At 47.2% G+C, this 1,705-nt stretch overlaps 1 protein-coding gene across 1 annotated transcript; it reads right to left on the minus strand.

Annotated features, from left to right (window-relative positions):
• Positions 1–544: 544 nt before the first annotated feature.
• On the minus strand, positions 545–1,705 carry LOC109534794. Its single transcript, XM_019900582.2, has 3 exons — positions 1,581–1,705; positions 1,405–1,532; positions 545–1,355 (listed from the first exon to the last, which is right to left on the minus strand). The coding sequence occupies exons 1-3, from the start codon at positions 1,668–1,670 to the stop codon at positions 578–580; spliced, it is 996 nt and encodes a 331-aa protein (XP_019756141.2). The 5' UTR covers positions 1,671–1,705; the 3' UTR covers positions 545–577.

Here is a 1,705-nt window from a genome sequence, read left to right on the forward strand (position 1 = left end):
AAACTACTCTGCATGTTATGTGTCACTGCACGTCATATGCAACAGGTAGACGAAGACTCCTGGGAGGAGATGAAATTCCACCAGACCAGATCATGTGAACTCCCCTCAAGATTCTTCTGGAATCCATTGAATATACAGGGATAATGAGGGAGTAAAATTACGACGGCACAATAGGACAGAAATGACCGTGGTGCAAGGCCAAACACCACCTCGGCGGTGAGGAAAGGATTTTAGTGGGTAAACAGCTTAGCTGGAGTCCCCACAACCCAGAGTGACAGACCACCAGCTCTGGGAGTGCATAAAAGAGCATTTCCCAAACCTCAGCATATGAAATATTTATTTTATTGGCGAAAGTTTAAATTTCAGCACATCTCTCAAAATGCCTCAACCAGGTCAAAATCCGTTGGCAGACAAAAACTTAAAGGACTTAAAGTGCCTCTCGTGAAGTAACGAATAGTTACTCTTTCTCAACTCCAATACTTTCGAGAAAAATCAATTAATCAATCATTTCCGGGGCATGTGGAAAGTCCTCCAAAAAAACCTCTAAAACTGTCATTTTTATTCAATCAAACAAAGCCTACGGTTCAAAAAACGGAACACAACCGTCCTCTATGCTGGCCCTAATTTGCCTGAGAGCTTCCATCAAGGCTTTCAAGGTGACGTCCATCCTTGCAAGCCTTCTGCTGTCCTTAAAATGCTGATCGTCCGTCTCTTGCAACATCCACAACAGGTCATCCATGCGCTCTATCAGCTCAGCATGCTCCGTTTTGAATGTCGTCAATTCCTGTATGCTGATGTTCGTCTGTCTGGAAACCCAGTCCAGAAATGGGGGGATTGTGACGATTTTGTTATGATTTAGACACTGGGGGATTTTAGAGAGGCAGGCAGGTCTGATGACAAAGCCCAGCACTCTTTGATTGGTGCTGACAAGGTTCCCTGTTAATGTCAAGCTGTTTTCGCCTTCCCACTCCATGCAGGCTTCCTGGTTGGGGAAATAGTTGGGCTGATAGAGCAGGTTGCAGTAGTCTTTATTGAGCAAGCGAGCCTCGCTGAGGCTCAGGTTGGACACGATGTCGGTGGACCAGCCGGTGACATTCAAGGAAACCTCCCCAAGAAGCTGCAGCTCCTCCTTAGCCATCAGCACTCCTGGGCGGATATTTTTTCGGAAAGAAACGCGCTTGGTCAGCTGCAGCAGCGCTATGTTGTTCATAAAGGACCCATTGGAGACTTGCACGAACTTGTCATGGACGATTATGTTGCTGGCATGGGCCACTTCGGTGTCCTTCTGCCATAAGCGGCCTTGGAAGAAGGCGTCCGCGTTGAAGCCCAGGAAAATTTTGGCTCCCCAACTCGAACTGGAAGTAACATGTTGAAGCTTTGCAGCTGAACCTTAAGGCAACTTACCCATTGACGCATTGCGCTGGACACAGAACGTACTGGTCGCTGATCAGCAGCGCTGAGCACACAAAGATACTGTCCACGACAGCATGGAAGGGATATATAAGCGGCGATGTTTCGGTAACAGCGCAGCTCTGGAAAGCAGTGCTTTAGAGCTGGAAGGGAAACTTTGAGGGGTTCACCTGTTTCACCAGGAGCAACAAACAACCAACGATATAGAGAGAGTTCACGTGCATTTTGCCGTCGATACTGCCAAAGACTGCGGACGCCATATTATTTAAGCAAACGCCTTATCAATGTTAAAATG

The sequence above is a fragment of the Dendroctonus ponderosae genome, unplaced genomic scaffold (genome assembly GCF_020466585.1).
Source record: "Dendroctonus ponderosae isolate FM_Combo_2020 unplaced genomic scaffold, Dpon_F_20191213v2 Dpon_F_20191213_11, whole genome shotgun sequence".
Lineage (NCBI taxonomy): Eukaryota > Metazoa > Arthropoda > Insecta > Coleoptera > Curculionidae > Dendroctonus > Dendroctonus ponderosae.